General features: G+C 31.6%; 7 protein-coding genes across 7 annotated transcripts; 6 read left to right on the top strand and 1 right to left on the bottom strand.

Moving 5' to 3' along the window:
- Positions 1-129: 129 nt before the first annotated feature.
- Positions 130-2,107, top strand: PPL_00652 (uncharacterized protein; the record flags this gene model as incomplete). The annotated part of the gene is made up of 7 exons (XM_020571676.1): positions 130-432; positions 499-799; positions 859-1,169; positions 1,248-1,334; positions 1,401-1,546; positions 1,620-1,741; positions 2,088-2,107. The coding sequence occupies 7 exons, from the start codon at positions 130-132 to the stop codon at positions 2,105-2,107; spliced, it is 1,290 nt and encodes a 429-aa protein (XP_020438950.1).
- Positions 2,108-2,162: 55 nt separating this feature from the next.
- On the top strand, positions 2,163-2,909 carry PPL_00651 (uncharacterized protein; the record flags this gene model as incomplete). The annotated part of the gene is made up of 2 exons (XM_020571675.1): positions 2,163-2,336; positions 2,445-2,909. The coding sequence occupies 2 exons, from the start codon at positions 2,163-2,165 to the stop codon at positions 2,907-2,909; spliced, it is 639 nt and encodes a 212-aa protein (XP_020438949.1).
- A 399-nt stretch (positions 2,910-3,308) lies between these two features.
- PPL_00650 (uncharacterized protein) lies at positions 3,309-5,369 on the top strand (the record flags this gene model as incomplete). Its single annotated transcript, XM_020571674.1, has 3 exons — positions 3,309-4,036; positions 4,131-4,642; positions 5,233-5,369. The coding sequence occupies 3 exons, from the start codon at positions 3,309-3,311 to the stop codon at positions 5,367-5,369; spliced, it is 1,377 nt and encodes a 458-aa protein (XP_020438948.1).
- A 61-nt stretch (positions 5,370-5,430) lies between these two features.
- Positions 5,431-5,835, top strand: PPL_00649 (uncharacterized protein; the record flags this gene model as incomplete). The annotated part of the gene is made up of 1 exon (XM_020571673.1): positions 5,431-5,835. One exon carries the CDS (start codon positions 5,431-5,433, stop codon positions 5,833-5,835), a length of 405 nt encoding a protein of 134 aa, XP_020438947.1.
- A 747-nt stretch (positions 5,836-6,582) lies between these two features.
- On the top strand, positions 6,583-8,054 carry cycB (cyclin family protein; the record flags this gene model as incomplete). Its single annotated transcript, XM_020571672.1, has 3 exons — positions 6,583-6,804; positions 6,910-7,215; positions 7,335-8,054. 3 exons carry the CDS (start codon positions 6,583-6,585, stop codon positions 8,052-8,054), a joined length of 1,248 nt encoding a protein of 415 aa, XP_020438946.1.
- Positions 8,055-9,374: 1,320 nt separating this feature from the next.
- PPL_00647 (PX domain-containing protein) lies at positions 9,375-10,300 on the bottom strand (the record flags this gene model as incomplete). The annotated part of the gene is made up of 3 exons (XM_020571671.1): positions 9,375-9,645; positions 9,875-10,107; positions 10,181-10,300. 3 exons carry the CDS (start codon positions 10,298-10,300, stop codon positions 9,375-9,377), a joined length of 624 nt encoding a protein of 207 aa, XP_020438945.1.
- Positions 10,301-10,847: 547 nt separating this feature from the next.
- On the top strand, positions 10,848-16,947 carry PPL_00646 (tetratricopeptide repeat protein; the record flags this gene model as incomplete). The annotated part of the gene is made up of 9 exons (XM_020571670.1): positions 10,848-10,857; positions 11,334-11,448; positions 11,911-12,286; positions 12,377-12,685; positions 12,781-13,049; positions 13,162-13,671; positions 14,050-14,616; positions 14,734-15,187; positions 15,247-16,947. The coding sequence occupies 9 exons, from the start codon at positions 10,848-10,850 to the stop codon at positions 16,945-16,947; spliced, it is 4,311 nt and encodes a 1,436-aa protein (XP_020438944.1).
- Positions 16,948-17,258: the final 311 nt, after the last annotated feature.

Here is a 17,258-nt window from a genome sequence, read left to right as displayed (position 1 = left end):
CTGTATTTGTTAAAATTAAAAATTAAAAATAAAATTAAAAATAATATAAATTTTTCTTAAACTAGACGATTCATGTTTATATAAATCGATTAAAATTTTATTTTAAAATTAATCCTAACCGATAACAAAATGTTTAAGATTAAATTAATTTTATCAGTCTTGGTGTTGGTATTGGCAATAGCCAGTGCTAGAAATCCAAATAGTACAACAACTTGTTCCATCTCGAACCATAAAAGTAAATGTGAATATGGAGTATGTCCTTCAATTGTAGCCTGCATCAATGAGTATTCACCAATGTATTCCAACATTGTCATTACTGTCCCAGATGGTAATTTCCCTTGTAAACAAATCGATACTTATTTTCTTAAATATGATTTAAATATCGACTTGAGACCAGAAGGTCAGAAATCGGTTCCCTCTTTTACTTGTCAAGTAAGATATTATCTTTTTAAAAATAATTTAAATCATAAACAATTAATTATTATTTTTTAAAAATAGGGTAAAACATCATTCTTAAAATTGAAAACAGCTTTCGTCTTTTCAATGACTATTTCCAATGTTGTCATCCAAGCCACTCTGGTTACCGGAAATCGTGGAAGTTTAATTAATATCAACTCCTCCACTTATATTTACCCGAATACCAACCAATTGACGATGAACAATGTTGTTTTGAAGAATGGCCAATCCATCCCTGCCAATGGTGCAAATGAAGCTGGTTCAATAACCCTCAATTCCGTTAGCTTAGTACTTAGCAACTGTTCAATCACCAATTCCCAGTCTACTGGATCCTATCCTTCTTGTAAGTACAAATTAATAAAATTTTAAATCTCCATTTTATTAATCTTCCACATTTTAAAGCGAGTGTTATGAATCTCATATCCGGTAGCTTAACAATAAATAACTCGACCATTTCTAACTCCATCAGTTCCAATAGTAACTATGGTATCAATTTTAGTGGTGACAATATCTTTATTTACAACTCGATCTTTAATGGAGGTAATGGTATTGGACATTTCATTAATGCAGTTGCAAAATCTGTGTATGTTAAATCAAGTAAATTCACAAACAACTATTCAAAATATGGAAGTTGTTTTAATTTAGTTTCTTCATCAATAATGTTTGATTCAAATGTTTTTGATAGAAATTTTGGTCAATATGGATCTGCTTTGGTCAGTACAATCTTATTAGAAATTATTATTAATAATTATTTTATACTAACAACATATAATTATTTTAAAATATTCTAGTTTGTATCTTCAAACTACAACTACCAAGATTATTACTTTATAAATAACAACCTCACAAACAATATTGCCTCTGATGCTGGAACACTGGTAATTTCCCTTCTTTTTTTTCAATAATAAAATTGTTTATAACTTATTTGTTTTTTTAAAAAAAAGTTCCTTTCCACTCAAGGTAACCATTATCTAACAGGATCAATCTTTGAAAACAATGTTGCCTGGGGTGCAGCTGATATCTTTTTCTATCAACAAAGAATAACTTTGTTAGGTGGTACATTTATCAATTCATCATCATCGAATGAATAGTAAGTAAATTACTTTTTTTATTTTTGAAAATCAATTTTACTTATTTATTTTTATTTTTTTTATTCAATCTAGCTCACCTTCTCAATATCCTCAATTCCCAATGTATGTAGTTGATATGGTCTATTATGAACCATATATTGGTATCCAATGTATTTACAACTACCAGACCCTCGTTCAAAATGGTGCCTATACTTGTATGAAAGTAGACTATTATCCAACAAACCAGAAGTAGCCCAGGAATTGGAAGAACTAAACTCATCTATTTTAAATTAATATAAAAACTCTATATTCTTTAAAATCACTTCAAATAAAAAAAATATAAATTTAATATTATTATATTTTTTTTGGTATTAATTTTATCAAGGATTTAATCAAATATTTTGATACAATGGCATTTGATATCTGTTTTATAAGTTTGGTCAACAAATTGTGAAAAAACCAACCGATTTTTGCTGAAATCAGATAAAATTTTGAGAAATTTTAAAGATTTAATATATTATTATATTCGCATTAGTTATTAGGAAATTAAATAAATAAAAGATATTAATGAGATAGAATAATTAATTGTACATAACATAATAAACATACATATATAAAAAACAGTATATAAAAACAATGTCAAGTGAAGAATGTTCAGCTTCAGGCGTATTACCTTATCTATATAAAAATGGTGTATTATATTTCATGTTAGGATTGGAAGGCAGAGGATTGAGTGACTTTGGTGGATTTTCAGATCATAATGAGACTGCATTCGATAATGCATCAAGAGAATTTAGTGAAGAAACAATGGTAATACAATACACTACAACTATCTATCTATCTATCCTATCTAGTTACAGAAAAGAATAGATAATAGAATAGAATATTATTTATTAATATTATAACTTATGTGTACAGGGATTATTCTGTTTAACACATGAACTTAGAGGAAATAAACAAGGTGTAATAAGAAGCAGTGCAATAATGAAGACAATCATATCGTCGATCGGTCTGCATGATTTGCTGGTGAAGAAAGTGATCAATCCGAGCAATCGATATCAGATGTATATAGCGCCGGTAGCGAGATGGGTACTACCAGAGGAATTCGAGAGAACCAGTGACGTGAACGATAAGAGAGCGTTTGCCGAGCGAATAAGATGCGTCGAGAAACAAAAGATTGCATGGTTCAACGCCGACGAACTACTCGATTCACTCAATGAGTTTTCACCCAGTCTCAAAGTCGATGGTTTCACAGAGAAGGTTTTCACACAGTTTAGAAGGACATTGTTACACCGTGATTCACTTGAATTCATAAAGTTCCTACAACGACAAGATCCAACCATACAAACTCAACTAATAAATCAATTTTGGATAGATTCATAATACAACTATTTTTTTTTTTTTTTTTTTTTTTTTTTTTTTTTTTTTTTTTATACAACTATAAAAAATAAATAAATAAAAATAGTATAAATTAAATGTATTTTTAACTTAATTAATTAAAAATATCTATTATCTTTTACTCACCACTTAATTTTGATCAAACAATAATTATGGGCGAAGTTCTGGTCAAATGAGGAAGTGTGTGGTTTCAAATTTTTTGGCGGTCTTTTTAATTTTTTAAAATGATCATGTTTTTTCTTCAACAATTTAAACTTTCTTAAATTTTAATTATTATTATTTTTGTAATTCTTTGCAAAATCATAATCAATATTTATTTATCTATTTTTATATATCTTATCTCTTTTTTTTTTAGTTTTTTTCGGAAATTAGTTTTATAGTAATATGTCATCAGTTAGTGGAAGATATCAATATCATCCACAGACATCTGTTTTAGAGGATATGGATACGAGTAACAGTAGATACTATAGTTCACAGAATGGAATCAATGGTGGTGGTGGTGTCAATAGTATGAATGGCGGTGGTGGTGGTGGTGGTAGTAGCGGATACAATTTTAGAACACCTGCAAAGTCAGCGAATACCACAAATCAATTTGGTGCCAGTGGAATCAATGATAATAGTAACTTTGATATGCTAATGGATGATTCAAGCTATTTCAATCCAGACGAATCATTACATATACCGGTTACTCCAATCAAGGCAAATACCAATCCACAACAACAACCACCTACACAAAACGGCTCTGCTGCTGCATCTACCATTGGAAGTAGATTTACAAATAACAATACAAGTAATAGTCAAAATAATAATAGACCACAAACACAACCACCACCACCACCACAACAACAACAGCAGCAACAACCACAACCACAATATTATCAACCAACCACGGCTACCTCTACTTCTGCAAATCCAACAAATTTGTCAAGACCAAACACTCAACAACAAACACAACTACCAAGACCGAATCAACAACAGCAACCCCAACAACAAACTCAACCAAGAAGAGACGAATTCACATATAGTACATATCAAGATAACTTTGCAAGAGATGCTCAAAATGTTGTCGATAGTATGAAACAATCTACAATGAGAAGAAGAGATCAAGATTTGTATGTATTATTAACAATTATTATTATTGTTATATTTCTTTTTTAAATTAATGTTATTAACTATTTTGTTTTGTTTTAATTTAATAAATTTCAGTACATATGAAAATCAACAAACACAACAAACACAACCACAGATACAACCACAGACACAATATAATTATAATAGTCCTGCTGCCGAGACTCCTAACATCGGAATCTATTCGAAATCCTATGTGAAGAACCTGGAGGATGACATTAAGAAACTGACCGACCAACTAAAGATGAACAGTTTGAATGGTATTAGTAGTAGTAGTAGCGGTGTTAGTGTATCTCCTGTTACACCCAACTCTGGATCGTTCGTTGGTAACTCTGCAAACACCACTGTTAATTCATCGAATGCATCTCAACAACCAACACATCAATCACAATTAAATCAACAACAACATCAACAACAACCACTTCAACAACAGCAAAAAACACATCAACAACAACAACCAACATCAACAACATCACAATTCTCAACACCATCTTTTAAATCTAGAATGAATAGTCAGATTAATAATACACCGGGTAGATCGACTGTCAATGATCTTACACTGATGGAACTGACCGAGAAGTACTCCGATAGCATGTCGCTCTACAAGGAAGCAAAAGCAAGTCTGAACATCAAGGAGAATGAGCTCGCCATTCTCACCAAGACCTACCAGGACGTCTTGAAAAACTACGATACCGAGCGTAACATGAAGGAGTCGTTCCAGAAGGAGCGCGATCAGCTCAGTCTGAAGTGGGCAGAGATTCAACAGGCGAATCTAAGGCTGGCCGAAGACCACAACCGACTGGTCGACGACATCCACCTCATCGAAGACCAGAAACACCAGGCCGAGCAACGATTCAACGAAACACACGCCGCCTTTATCCAGCTGCAAAACGACCTGGCGACACGCGACCAGCAGATGGCCAACCTGCGCAAAGACTACGACAGCTGCTACTCGATGCTCCAACACAGCAAAGAGAAGGAGCGTCGCTTCAACGATGAGATGGCAGAGGTGCAGCACACTCTCAATGAAGTCAAGCAGAGGACTGACAAGGAGAAGACAGAGTTGGAGCAGCAGTGTCAGCATCTGCAGAAACAACTGGAGCTGGCAAACCAGGAAGCCAGTAACAGCAAGCGCCAGCTCAATGTCGACATGGACCGACTGAAATCAACAATCACCCAGAACGAATCGATTGCACGCGAACTCAAGGAACTCCGACAAAAGTCGGTGCAAGATCAGCAGTCGCTGCAAGCGAAAGATCAGTACATCCTTCAGCTGCAGCAACTCGTCAAGAAAAAAGATGCAGATTTCCAGCGTAAGGACCAAGAGAACTACAATATCTACAACCAGAATTTGGCACGTGTCGAACAAGATTATAAGATGAAACTTCAGGAACAACGAGAGGAATTTGAACAAACCATTTCACAAATGAAAAAACGTATCAATAATCAGCAGCAACAGATATCTCAGGTTCAGACGACACAAACTCAGGCCCAAGGACAAGGTCAAGGACAACCACAAACACAGACAACAAGACTCAATCCAGCTGGAAGCACCACCTCCGGTACTACTGGTGGTAGTCAGACCGTTTCAACGACGAGACCACCAATAGCACCTGGATCTACAACAACTGCACCATCCACCTCCACCTCCACCACCACAACCATTCCGACAACATCGACCACACCAAGATTAGTAAGAAGACAACCAACTAATCCACAAACATCAACATCAACATCAACACCAATAACATTTACACCTCTTTATTCATCAACATCAAGATAATATTTTTTTAAAACAAAAAAAAACATTAAAACATTGTACAAACAAACCATATCAATCAATTCAATAACTCAATTTACAAAATATATAATTACTTGGAGTAAATATATATATAATTATTATTATTTAATTTAATAAAAAAAATTAATTTAAATCTAAACTAAAATTAAATCTGAATCATTCTAAATCTAAAGCATGATTATTAGAAGAAGTTGATCAAAAAAAAACAATGGCGCGATTAAGAAAATTCATTTAAACTGTTTAGTGAATAACTGACTTTTTCAAATTATTGATATTAAATTTAATTAAATTGGAATTTAAAAGAAACCAAGGATGACACAAAGTATATAACAGTTTTAGAAGTTTTAAAAATTTGGTCATTTTCTTGCACTGCTGATTCAAATTTTCAAATTTGAATTCAAATTTTTTTGAGTGGGTTTTTCAAATTTTAAAACGGTCACATTTTTTGATGAACAAAATAAGTTCGCCAAAAATCATTTTCAATTTATTCACTGTTTGTATATATACAAAGTTAGCTACAAGAACTAATTATATAATATATCTATCTATATACAGTCTCTTCTTTTTTTTTTTTTTTTCAATCTTGTTTTAATTTATATTATACTATTATATTATTATATAAATTAATTATCAAACACATACATACTTATATATATTAAAAAAGAAAAAACAAAAAAGAAAAAGATTATTATTTTAAAATATTTTATAACCATATATAGTAGAGTTAAAATGGCTACCTTGAATCCTGCCGCTAATCAGCTAAAGCCTCTTAGTAGAGCCCACACAATGCACTCCATGCAAGTACCAGTCGATGAAAATAAATTCACCGGAAAGTCAACCATGTTGGGTGCCGACAAGAAACCAGTTGCCCTAAAGACAAGCAGAGGTGCACTTTCAGAGATTACCAACAATACCATCATCACCAATGCCAAGACTGGAAAATCTATTTTAGTAAGTTTTAATAATGATCATTTTTAAATATTGAATCAAATTAACTAATTTTTTTTAACTATTTTTCTTTTCTTCTTTTTTTTTTTCATTCATTCTTTTCTAAAGACTACACAACCAACCAATGTTATCTCAAGAATTACCAGATCAAAGTCAGAGATCAACGGTATTCCAAGACAAAATCCAATTTTGACATCCTCCAATGTGATGATCCAACCACACAAGATCCAAAAGACCGACCAACCCAAGGAAGTCATGATGCCAGACCAATTCGATGATGAAGAGATGATCGTCGATGAAGACGTTCCAATGGAGCAAGAGCAACCAGAGAATATCGATCTATACGATGCTCATGATCCACAATGTGTTGGTGAATATGTTAACGATATCTTTGAATACTATCGCCAAAAAGAAGTAAGTTTGTTTATTATTAATTAATTAATTAATTATATATTTCCAAAAACAAAACAAAATTAATTATTAATACCAAAAATTTCTTAATTATTTTTTTCCTAACCAAAAAAAAAAAATAGATTGTTGATAAAGTTAATTCAAATTATTTGAAAGAGCAATATAATATCAATGATAAGATGAGAGCCATCTTGGTAGATTGGATGATGGCCGTCCACGTCCGTTTCAAAATGTTGTCCGAGACTTTCTTTTTGTCTGTCAATATCGTCGATCGTTATTTGTCTGCCGTGCCAATTCCCATTAACAAGCTGCAGCTTGTTGGTATCACCTCGATGTTGCTCGCTGCCAAGTACGAAGAGATCTACTCGCCAGAGATCAAAGACTTTATTGTCACCTCTGACAATGCCTGTACTCACGATGAAGTGTTGTCAATGGAACGTTCGATCCTCTCGACCTTGAAGTTCCACATGTCCACCTGTACACCACTGCACTTTTTGCGACGTTTCTCCAAGGCCGCCGGCAGTGACTCTCGTACTCACTCGCTCTCCAAGTATCTCACTGAGATCTCGACTCTCGACTACAAGTTGCTCAAGTATGTGCCATCGATGATTGCCGCCGCCTCGATCTACGTCGCCCGAAGAATGACCATGAGAAATGGTCCCTTCTGGAACATCACTCTCGAACACTACACCTGCTACAAAGAGGCCGACATCATGCAATGTGCATTGGAAATCAACGATGTCCGTAAGCGTGAAGAGAACACCTCTCTCAAGGCCACCAAGAAGAAATATCTTTCACCCAAGTTGATGGAGGTAGCTGCAATTCCACCAGTTGACTTTTAAAAACTATAGTTTAAATCATATTTCCAACACTAACACTCCTCTGATATTTATTATCAAAATCAAATCAAACAACCATTAATATTCAACCAACTAGAATATGTATTTAATCAAACAACAACAACAACATCATACTCGCCAACCAAACAACACTTTCAAAACAATCAATTCATTGTTTTTGTCAAAGTATTTCAAACATCCTTATTCTTAGGTGTTAATAAGGATGATTATTACACATAAATCAACCCAATCAAATTTAATTACAAAATAGTTTAGTATGAATATTAATAACTTTACGTTATTCTTTCAAAAAATTAATAAATAAATGTATTATGTAAAAATTCTAAAATATAAACTGCAAAAAGATTATTTATTATATTTATTTGTAAAGATCTTTTGTTTATAAACAACACGCTATATATTTATTCTTGTAATGATTGGTTTAGTAAGTATGCTTTGGTAAGATTGGACTTCATTCATTCAATCTTAAGTTTACATTCATGTAAACAATCTTGGTATCCACCAGCACACACTTGTCCTATGTCGGCATAGAATCCATCCAAACACTTCTTTTTGGCTTTGTCACAGTCGTCGAAACATTGATTTCCAAGAATAGATGCAAAGCAAAGAACCCAAAGTAGGAATAAACAAACTAATAGTTTATACATCAAAAAATAATTTAAAAGTTTTATATGTTTGTTTTGAAGAGATAAAGTTTAATATTGTATTGAATTCTTTTTATACCTATTCACTTCAATTATTCATCTATTCATCATTCATTAATTATAATAAGCTAAAAAATAATAAATGATGATCAACTAATCAACTGAGACATGTATATAATACTGTATACTTTCTATTCAAATAAAAACATATCTGATTGGGTGTGTTGTGAACAGGTAATTTTTATCTTTATAATAATTTAAAACAATTATTAGATTCGCAATTACTTTATTATAATTAAAGACATACAATTATATTTATCTATTTACAAGGAGTATTTAATTGAAAATCAATTATATATTATTCAGATCATTAATACTGTATTGATAAAAAAAAAAAAAGAGTGAAGAGTAGAGATTGTAGATTAATTAATTTTATTAAAATAAATAAATTAAAGGATAAGATGTTTAGATCATCCTAGTTTATTACATTAATATTTCTATTCAAAATAAAGATTTATTTTAAATAAAAATATTTGTTGTTGTTGTTGTTGTTGGAAAAAAAGAGATTCATTCATTCGTATGGTATGTGGTGGTGCATGCGTCTATCTATGTTATGTTGTTTGATTTGTATCTAGAGAAACTAAAGATGAAAGATCGTTTAATGGTGGTTCTTTCCCGATGATGTCTCTGGTACCTCTTCTCTCAAAAATTGAAGTAAAAATGGTGATTGACTGGTTCCGGCACCGGAGATCAGTCCTTGGAGGTAGTCTTGGAGTGCCACTCTTCTCTTCTCGGTGTGATCCTCCGATGAGAAATAGAGTCCATTCTTCTTGCCTGGGAATGCTGGCAATCCATGCTCACCAAACTGTCTACATAATAATGTGTTTAATAGTACAAATTGTTTATATCTCTTTGATAATTGGTAACGTCTATAATTTTAATGGTTGATTTTTAGATATTTTTATTAAAAAAAAAAGTAATTAATTAGTAATGGGGAAAAATAGTTAAAAAAATAAAATCAATGAGGAAGAGGAGTGGGTGTTTGTGTTGTGATGTTTTGTTTTTGTAAAAACAACAAAATATCATCAATTAATTAATTAATTACACAACAATTCGGGAATGTAAAGAAATAATGTGAATGAATTTGTTATTGCTTACCTTTCATCTGTTTCAACCTCAACTAAATAAGCAGTGTATGTTCTTGAGCTTGACTTTTCGTTCTCGATGACCTTCTTTGGTACTGCCACTGATCTGAATATTGATTTTCTGTAGGCAGTGTTGTCGTTCTTGTTTGCTGCAGACTCTGATGAGAATTGAGTGTTCTTTGCAATCTCTGATGCCAGCTTATCACTCAATACTTTGTTGGCATGTTCCAATTTCTTAATCTCCTCCTGTTTGGTTTTGAATTAATGATGACGAACTAACTAACTAACTACTTATCAACAGTGAACAGCTATAACTTACATTTAAATGATGAGTATTTCCCTTTGCCAACTCTAATCTTAAACGTTGATTTTCAGCCTCCAAAAGAGCAACCTTTGCTACTTCTGCTGCAAGTAATTTTTCATAATCTACAGTATTCATTATTTATCGAGATTATTTATATATATATTTGTTTGTTTGTTATGTGATTGATAATTGATGATGTATTAAAAAAAAATAGTATTAAAAAAGTAGATAATAATTACAAATTATATAATCTACTACTGTGAAAAGAAAAAGATTTATAAAAAGATAATAAAATATAAAGAGAGAGAGAGATATACAAATAAAGTAAAAAGACTTTGTGTTTGTCTTTCTTATTTAGATATTAGATAGACTTTTGCTTGCTGAAATGAATGAAATGATAAAAAAAACTATTGGCAACAACTAAACTAAAAATGAAATAAAATAAAAAAAAAGGTGGTAGGAATGTGTTATTGTTGTTTTTTTTTTTAAAAAAATTAAAAAATCATAAAAAAAAATAAAATAATTAAAATCACAATTCCTCATTTAATTTTTTAGATAGATACAGTGTGTACTATGTCTTGTGTTGAGTTGTTTTGTGTTGCTGTTTTTTGAAAAAGTAAAAGAAAATTAGTAGGTGTTGTTTAAACATGCCCAAAGGAGATAGGGAATCATTTTTTTTAGAATGCAAGTGGGTTAGTGGGGGTTTCGCTACCAGTGAACCAAATAAATTTTTTCTGTTTAAAAAACAACACACAATTTTTTTGTTCTTTGGTTGTTTGATGAAAAACAAAACAAAAAAAAACCAAACAAGCATTGTGTTTTTTGAAAATATCATTTTTGTATCTAAACACCAGGTCAGATGCAAATTAATCAATAAACCAGGCTAAATAATGATTAAACGAAGAAATCGCAAATGAAAATTCAACATGTTTTGTTTGTGGAATCATTTTTATTATCTTTGTAAGATTAAATCTATTTTTATCAAATATTATAATTTAAATTTAATATTACTTATATTTTTTATTTATTTTATTTTTAATTAATTAAATCTATTTTTTTGATTATTCATTTGTTTCACACCAAAAAAAAAAAAACAAAAATACACACACATTCATTTGATGATTGTGATGATGATGATGAATAACCACACGTAAATTCATTAACAAAGATTATAGAGATATAAAAGACAGTATTTGTATGTCTATACTATATATGATATTGGTTTTGTGTTTTAGTGAATCTTCAATAATAAGTAAACATGCGGTAGATGACGTTGTATGTATGTAAGTATAGATAAAGATGTATGTTCACCAATGCAATGAATTGTGGTCACCAAAATTCATTCAAAGCAAGTTCAATGCTCAATCATCGTCTGAGGATAAAAATTATTATTTCAATATTCTTCTTTTATTCTTTTATCAATCAAATTCAACAATTTACATCTATCTAGATTTAATCCAAAAAAAAAACAAACGATATATTAGAGATTAAGAACTTTCTGAATAGTAGATATATAAATTGTTAAATTATTAAATAAATATTATTTTCTTCTATATAATTAATTATGTTTAATAATAAATATTTAATAGTTATATTATTATCATTATTTCTGTTGATAAATATTTCAAATTCTTTACAGGAACAAGATAATAATAATGATAATATTGATAGAAATAAAAATAAAAATAAAAAATAGAAATAGATATAGATAATGACAATAAAATTAAAAGTAGTAAAATAAATAGTGATACTGATGATTCGTCACCATCAAATAATACATTAACGATTTTCGATGAAAGTCTTTTGGATACTTTTATCATACCACCCTATAGTAAAGTGGAGTTTAGTTCCAAACAATACTTTAAAGGAAACCTATCGATTAGCTTCCTCACAGATTTCTATTTGTTCTCAAAGAATGATCCAAAGAAAAACTTTACGATCGACAAGCGATACTATCACGATCTTACATTTCAAGTATACCCCACACAGGCACAGCAAGATCTCTCCGTATCTCTGATCACCTCTGCCAAATCCGAACATTCAATCCCAATCACCAATCCACTACATCCTATAAATTCAATTATTAAATCTGCATACCTCCCACCAAATCAATGGACTCAAGTATGTTGTTGTTATTTATTCATTTTCAATATTAATTTCTAAAAGTAATATTAATAATAATATATTTAATAATATTTATTTATTTTATAGATTGTTATTCCATTATCATTCTTTCCAGTATTTGATTATAGAGGTATTTGGTTCCTTCAGAAACATCCAAATTCCAGCATCTATATTGATGATATTCATTTGACAAAGAGATCACAGGTGGTCAGACATTTCAAAGTATACGATGACGGAATCAGTGGTGTCGGTGTATTGGTACACGATGTCGATGGAATAAGACTCGATCAATCAAAAGAGACCTATCATGACCACAACTCATCCATACAATTCGACATTTCAAATGGTGTCAATCTTTTTATAGAGTTTCAAAATAATTTTAAATCAATTGATTATGTATGTTATAAAAATATATATATCTAATTTTTTTTGTATTTTTAAAAGATTAAGATTGTTAACAATATATATTTAATATTAATTAATAATAATAGGATATTAAATTAAATTTCCATATGTTCGTAGAGAAGTCATTCTATGATACTGGATTACTTTTATCTTTTTTGCCAGTTTTACCTTTGGAGGTGGTACCGACATTCAATTTCACACATGAGGGCAATGATATTAAAAAAGGACATTGGAAAAAGTTTAGTGTTCCTGTTCCAAGATCCAATTTCAAAGGTATCAATTTCAAATCTATGAACGCAACACTCACCGATCCAACCGTTATTTATCTCGATAATATATTTTTGGAGTTCCCAGTGTTAGCTTCCGATTTGCCAATCAACCAAAAACAACCGCAACCGTTCAGTCCCAGCGTAGATTCCATTAAACTAGTTCGATCTCTAATCTCCAATGTCCAAAGATGAAAATAGCATCAATTCAACCGCAACAACAACAACAACAGCTGCTACTCCATTGCCAGCCAACTACTACTATCCATATTTCCCATTCAATCAAATTAATTTTGCATACATCTCTTCGGAGCCATCGGAATTTTTCAATTGGAGACCTGGATTCCCTGGAATCTCTTTCAAGACTTCCAATCGATTGGTATCTGCAACCACAGCGAATCTAACATATGGAATGGATTTCAATAACACCAATATCACCAAAGCGCTGAACAGTACGGAGCCAGTCTTGGTTCTCTTTGAGAAGATGAGAAAGGAAAACGAATTCCAATTTATCAATCTCAACTTTAGTGCGCCGACCAACCAGTTTTTCCTGATGGTAGGATCGCTCGATAACGATGAAGATGTTTGGGTGTCGGCAACGACGCTAGAGGGTAAGGTGACAAAGAAGTGGAATATAATCTCGACCGGATTCCTATTCGACGGTCTGAATAGCACCAATTTCATAAAGTACAAGCTATCGAATCAAGGATTGTATTTGACGGCCAAGAAAAGTCTTGACGACTCAACGATAGCTTTCACCAACCAGAATTTCATTGTTGTACAGCCAGTCGATCCCATTACCACACTGACATTCTCAATGGTTTCTGACGTCGAGAGTTCAAAATTCTTTTACTCACTCTATGCCATTGTCGACACCAACTCTACCAACACACCCAAAGGATCTGTTATCAACGATATAGTAGAAGAAGAATAAGTAATCACTTCCCACAATATTTACAAATAGTTTATATATAAAATAAAAAAGTTAATAAAAATAAAAAAAAATTTAATTTAAAAAGAGACTGTTTTTTCATGATTTACAAATTAAGATATTTTTGGGAAAGCTTTAGATATTTTTTTTTTTTTAAGCATTCTCTTTTTTTTGTCTTTGTGTTTAAATCAAAATGATTTACAAGTAAGTTTAAAGAATAAAAGAAAGGAAATGAATAGATTACTTTCATCAATTTTACAAAGATCATCAAAACAGAAGCCAATATCTTTGTCAAATAATATCAATTATAATAATTATAGTAATGGTACAACATTAAATGCATTAGTACCAACAACAACAAAAACGAATAGTGTATTTCTAAATCATTTATCATTGTATAGTTATAATATTATCAATCAAGATAGATTAAAATTAAATAGTACCACTTCCAATTCAAATTCCATTGTAAAATCATTTTACAGCAGTGGTGTTAATAATCAAGATCAGATAAATGCAGATGCTTTCAAATTGATTGGAGAAATCAATCGGTTGACTTTGTTGGATCAATTCGATGAGGCATTGGTTCTCTGTGAGAAGGTGCTTCAAACTAGAAATGCATATCTCGTTTCTGCATTGTTGGTCAAAGCCAAGATATTCTTGATGTATCATAAAGACACTGACAAAGCAATGTATGAGATCAACACTGCCTATCAAGTGGTTAATATGTATAGTGAGAAATATCACAAGGATCTACTGTGTGGTATCGATCTAATCAAGCTGGAGGCACTGAGTCATCAGGAAAAGTACAGCGAATACACTCAGTTGGTTCTACACGTCCATAGGAACAACCCTGAGCGTGTCAATGCGCGACTATTGAGAAGCGCAGGTAATGCCGCTGCTAGATGTAGTGATTATCAACTGGTCGTTCGTTTCTTGACGTTGTTGAGTGAGCAATACCCAAGTGAATTTACAGCTATCGATTCTATTTATCTTGGTACTGCCTACTTCCATCTGAACGACTATCAGAAAGCACTGGAAAGAATCAATTTCGGTCTATCGAATTGTCTACCCTCCGAATACAAGACAGACCCCCAAACATTCTACACGGCGTTGAAGATCAAAACATCGCCACTCATGCCAAAATCACCACCTCAAGAGAATATCGAAACACTAAAGATTCTATTCGATATGAAACAAGAGTGTCTCACTGCCTACGGAATTGCACTAAATTACAGTGAGTTAGGACAATTGGAGAATGCATATGAATATGTAAAATTGTTTTTCAAATATTGGAATGTAAGTTTTAGTTTAGCAATTTATAGATTGCCTTATTAATATTTCTTTGTTAACTATAGGATCAATCTGTTGTTCAATTGGATCAAGCTAAAAAAGATTCATTTCTTTTAAATATGTTTATTATAAAAGGAGAGATGTTGAAGGTAAAGGATCTACCGGTGGCGGAAGCCGATATGATTTTGGCAGACACACAGAGAATATTGGATACCTACAAGAATGATGAATTCGATAGACATTTGCTGGGTGTTTACAGTCCAGTTTTATCATTCTATGTCAGTAGATTACCAAAGCACTATGATGTCGATATCAAGTTGGTAATGGATAGTCTCTCCCCCGAGGAACAAAAAGATCTCAGACAAACATTCCCAATCGATGTCAAACATCCAGAGCTATTGAAAGGATTCAACCAAATCAATAGAATTTCTAAGTCAATTCAGCGTATTATCAGAGAATACCTGGAGAACAATCAATTTAAATCAGTTTATTTGGATCATGTTGTCAAGTTGTTTAAATGTATGGAGGTTGTCTCTGGCTCAAGGATGTTGGCTATGGATTCACAACAAGCCGTTCTTCGTGATATTATCAACTTTTACAATAGAACTATTCATTCGATTGGTATTGTTCAGTCGATTCTCACTGTAAAGTGGTTCCCCAAACATCAGCCATTCTGCGATATCGCGTGGGAAAACAAGACATTCCCAACCACCGCCGAGCAATTAGCTGACGTCTTTGAAGATTTATTTTTCAAAATGGATACATTGCCAGTTGCCATCAGCCAAGTCGACCAACGTTTGATATCTCCAAATGCCAAATCCATCGACTTTGCACTTATGGCTTATTTGTTGATTGCAGATGCCACCAAATTGGATATCAATGGAGCATGGGCATCGATTAGACAGGCTATCAACCTCGATAGGTTTGACAATGATTTCGAGAGGAAAATGGTCCATTTGGTTAGAGGATATCTCTATGTCAATACTTTCCAATACTATGAAGGATTGGACAGAATGAGATCACTCTACCAACAATATCCAGATTTTAACCCAATTAAATCTCAATACATCAAAACATTACTTGTCAATGGTGAAGTTCAAGAAGCAAAATCAATACTTTTAGATATTATAAATAATAACAACAATAACAATGATAATAATCAGTTAATTATAAATTCATTAAATTGGCTTGGTCTCATTGAAACACGTGCTGGTAATGGTAGATCGGCAATCGATTATTATAATTCAATTTATTCACGTGGATTGGATGTTCCAACTTCTACAGCTAGCTCCAACTATAAGACTAGACGTGGAATTTTTGAAGCTCAGCTCTCTATAATGGTAAAGGACCTAGAGGAGATCTTGGCTGTTCACCCGAAATTGGTAAAACCAAGATATTTATTATCATTAATTGCCATCACAATGGGGGATAACAGTCTTGGACACCGACATTTGTTAAAAGCAAAGGAAGTTAAAGAGTCGACAAAGGAAGTAAGTGAAAACCCTGCCCTTCAAGGTATCTTTGAATTGTTGGAACCTTTGTTAAAGTTAACAGCAAACAGTATGGATCTAATAGGTGTACCAAGATCGATGAGAGAAAATCTAGAAGATTTCTCGAATTCATTGAAAGAGATTACCAACTCTGATAAATATCAAGATTTAACAAAATCATCGTATTACAATGATCAGATTTTATTGTTAAAACAATCACTAATGGTTGAAGAGCAAATGGCAAAGTATGATCCCGCAGCAATTTTAAAAAAATAAATGACTTGTTAAAAAACAATATCAAAATGTTTAATAATTTTATCAATAAAAAATATTATGTGAATACTTTTTATTTACTGTTTACTAATATAAATAAATAAATAATAATAATATAATAATAAAAATATAATAATAATGTGAACTGTCAATCATTTGTTTATTTTTTTTATAAGATAGGTGATAATTTATATTCCTCACTAATCATCATTCTCTCTTCATAGTTAGAAATATAAAACAAATAAATAAATAATAGAAAAGTCAATAATATTATTAAAAAAGATATTATAATTTTTATTAAGGTTTTCTAGTTG

Source organism: Heterostelium album (genome assembly GCF_000004825.1).
Source record: "Heterostelium album PN500 unplaced genomic scaffold PPL_scaffold1, whole genome shotgun sequence".
Lineage (NCBI taxonomy): Eukaryota > Evosea > Eumycetozoa > Acytosteliales > Acytosteliaceae > Heterostelium > Heterostelium album.
This window is presented reverse-complemented; position numbering and strand designations above follow the sequence as displayed.